Source organism: Ruditapes philippinarum, unplaced genomic scaffold (assembly GCF_026571515.1).
Source record: "Ruditapes philippinarum isolate M1 unplaced genomic scaffold, ASM2657151v2 ctg531_1_1_1_1, whole genome shotgun sequence".
NCBI classification, from domain to species: domain Eukaryota; kingdom Metazoa; phylum Mollusca; class Bivalvia; order Venerida; family Veneridae; genus Ruditapes; species Ruditapes philippinarum.
In genome coordinates this window covers 417,676-420,825 of record NW_026852123.1, presented here as the reverse complement: position 1 = coordinate 420,825, position 3,150 = coordinate 417,676, and the positions used below count along the sequence as shown (strand labels likewise).

Sequence of the window (3,150 nt, the reverse complement as noted above, 5' to 3'; positions counted from 1 at the left end):
AAAAATGATCATTTCTCTATCATTTTAATAGTGACTGAGGTTTCCGAGCTGTTATTTATTTCTATAAGAAATCAGTGTTTCACAGAAAGCAAATAACTTTTTACACTATAACATAATGACCAGGTGGCCACACAACTAACTTCATACCGACTATCTGATGCTCTGCATTGTATTTGGAACAGTTCGTCCAATGTTTAAAGAATTTCAATATCAGGGCATTAAGTTGAGCTATCAACAATAAAGAGCCTTGTCAAACTGCATGGATGGACAGGCTGGTCTGGCTCTATACTGGTAGGCGGTGGCTAATCAATTTCTGTTCCGAGTTAAGTGTTAAGGACAGGACTTTCACAGCGGTTGGAATGTTTATAAGGCGGCAAATAATTCTCTCTATAGAATAAAAGGAATTGAGTCTTAAAAATATTTGAGACACTCAAGGGGGGACTTTATTACAAGTAGTTCTAGACAAAAATCATGAAGTATATATCATGATATTTTTACCGCAGTGAAAATATCAAATATATACTTCACAAGATGTAGTTTTAGAAAAATAAATTTTCTATTAGAAAGTGTTATTATCACGGTAATAACTGAACGCTATAAAAGAATATTCAAAAAGACTTTTCAAAATGTACCTTGATCGTGGTTATGTGTCTATTTTTTTCATTGTCCATATTATGTGGATAGGGTGTTGCATCTAACTTAAACTTTAACACAGAAAATACAAAAGACTTAGATATATTTTGACATTTATTTTATTAAAACTCAACAAAATATGTTACAAGGTTACTTGTTACATATATCTATTAAATCACAGTTGGCTTATTTGCAATAAATTATTTTAAATACAAATATTTATGACAAAAATGCAGTTTAAACAAAAATGATATCCAATTGTTTAGATATGTTCTGGCGAAAGTTCGAAAGTCTAGCAACGCAGTTTTATCCTTCACAAGTTTACTGGTCAGTCATTCAACATTGCTTTTATTTTAGGTTATCAAAACAATTTTCATGGTAGAGTAGCAGACGATACATTGTATTTCTAAATTTTCTATTTCTTGAAATGAACAAAGAGAGCACCACAAGCTTCACAACATGGCTCCAAACAACAGCTCATGCAGGTCTTGGTAACCTTGGTGAACACAGCACAGTTGATCTCGCACATTCTCAAGATTGGTGTGATGTACCAGACATGGTAGAAAGCGATGGAAGCGAATTCGCAACCCCACTCGGCGGCAATACAGATTCCGTAGCAGAGGGTCAAAAGTTTGTAGCAAATACCGAGCCAAAGATTGAAACAGGTGTAAGACAGCTTCCAGACGCAGTCGATACTACGGGCTCCCTCGGGTTCAGCCAATACATCTTCGAATTGGACCTGAAATAAGTAAAAAGATAATATTGAAAAACAGGTTTAAATGTTTGATATTTATGACAAATAATAGAATGTTTGAAAGCAAAATTTTAATAAAATTGTGTCATAAATGACGTGTATACTGTCATAGAAATGTTCTATTCTTTTACAATTTTGGTTACACGACATAAATGTACAAAAGGCGACACGCCAGTTCACATAACAAAGATCAATTTTGTCAAAGTTTAAAATACAGATCGACAACATTTTTGTCAAATTTCTTTGTAATAAAGAGATAAGTTTATTGAAATACATGTATACTTTTTTATTTATAATTTGACTGTACTTTATACAAATTACTATTCGCTTTAACTTTAAAATTGTTGTAGAGACTCTTTTTAAATGTAAAATGTAATTAACTTTCAAGTAAACACAGAAAAAATATGTAATGTTTCAAACACTGCAAACAGAATGACTACATAGTGTCAATAAAAAACTGGCATTTTTAAAGAAAATACTAAGTTAACTTGACCAGTAATAGGGAATGCAGGTTTCCCAACATAGTTTGTGCGTCCTTTTATTCAAATTAGATAAATTAAGTAAGAATTTCCTAGATTTCAATAAATGCATATCTATAAAGAAAATGTCTTCATAGTCTTTGCAGCTTATTATCCACAGAAATTAGTTATAATTTGTAGAAATACATATATTTGTGGAAAGTTATCTAACTCCGTTAGACCAGGATAGAAACTTAGTGAAAAAAGTATATTCTGGCATATTTTTTATAGTACATTCAAGAGTTTGCGTGAATGGTGAATATTTATACATTTCTAAAACTTTTTTCCCCTTTTTCTTAAGTTTGTTTTTTGAAGATACATTTTGCTCATCTGGAAGCGTGCGGATTTAACTTTATGTCAATATTGTTTTAAATCTGTAAAACTTCATGTACCTTATAATCAAATCAAATGTTTTCATTCGGAACCCAGGCATAATTTTCAAAATATTTCAAAATAATAAAATAAACTTTAGTTAATTATCGAAATATATCAAAATATCTTACCTTAATATGGTCATTAAGACCGTTGGGATCCCTGTTGACAAGATCTACTTCCATTATTAATTAGTTATTGCTGAACGAAACAATCCAGATAGAAGTGCAAGGACCGAAGCCTGGAAGTGGTTTGATTTTAGCATGGCCTTGGACGGCTTTTTATTGCCAATGTTTTTCAGATAGGTATCCACGGACACCGAATAGGTAGAAACTTGTCATAAATAGTAATTCAATTTCAATCAATGGACAATCTAAGTGGACAATGATTTAACAATACATTAAAAGGCATGGCGTAACCGACATGTCTGATTTAAAATCGCCAAAGATTAATGGATATTTTTCACACTCGGTACATGTCACATCGCGTTATGAATTCTGTAAATAACCGGAATATTTTTTACAGAAATAAATTATTAACAAAAAATATATATAATCTAAGTTTAATTTTATTGAAAAAAAAGTTAAAAAAGGGGAAAATATAATTAGGAAAAAATAGGAGTAAACATGACCACTTTAAGAACAAAACTCGACAAAATCATCCCAGGGGAGAAAGCATAGTTCTTTTTTAAAACTGTTGGTCATGACTTTTATTTTGGAATCTGTTTTCATAACTACTTTTATGGGTTGATTTATCAATTCAATCCATTATTTTATTTGCAATATTCAGCATGCAAAGTATGCCACAAAGGTTGAATACTGCATGTACAAATTAGTGAATACTACAGGTTTTGTGGTCTACTTCAGACTGCCC

General features: G+C 31.3%; 1 protein-coding gene across 1 annotated transcript; it reads right to left on the bottom strand.

Moving 5' to 3' along the window:
- Window positions 1-736: 736 nt before the first annotated feature.
- On the bottom strand, window positions 737-2,532 carry LOC132749735 (caveolin-1-like). The gene is made up of 2 exons (XM_060739635.1): window positions 2,409-2,532; window positions 737-1,372 (listed from the first exon to the last, which is right to left on the bottom strand). Exons 1-2 carry the CDS (start codon window positions 2,460-2,462, stop codon window positions 1,049-1,051), a joined length of 378 nt encoding a protein of 125 aa, XP_060595618.1. The 5' UTR covers window positions 2,463-2,532; the 3' UTR covers window positions 737-1,048.
- Between the last annotated feature and the right edge of the window lie 618 nt (window positions 2,533-3,150).

Coding starts and splice junctions, on each gene's coding strand:
- LOC132749735 (XM_060739635.1), bottom strand. CDS start 2,462: ATGGAAGTAGATCTTGTCAACAGGGATCCCAACGGTCTTAATGACCAT. Junction 1,373..2,408: donor GTCTTAATGACCATATTAAG/GTAAGATATTTT, acceptor TACTTATTTCAG/GTCCAATTCGAAGATGTATT.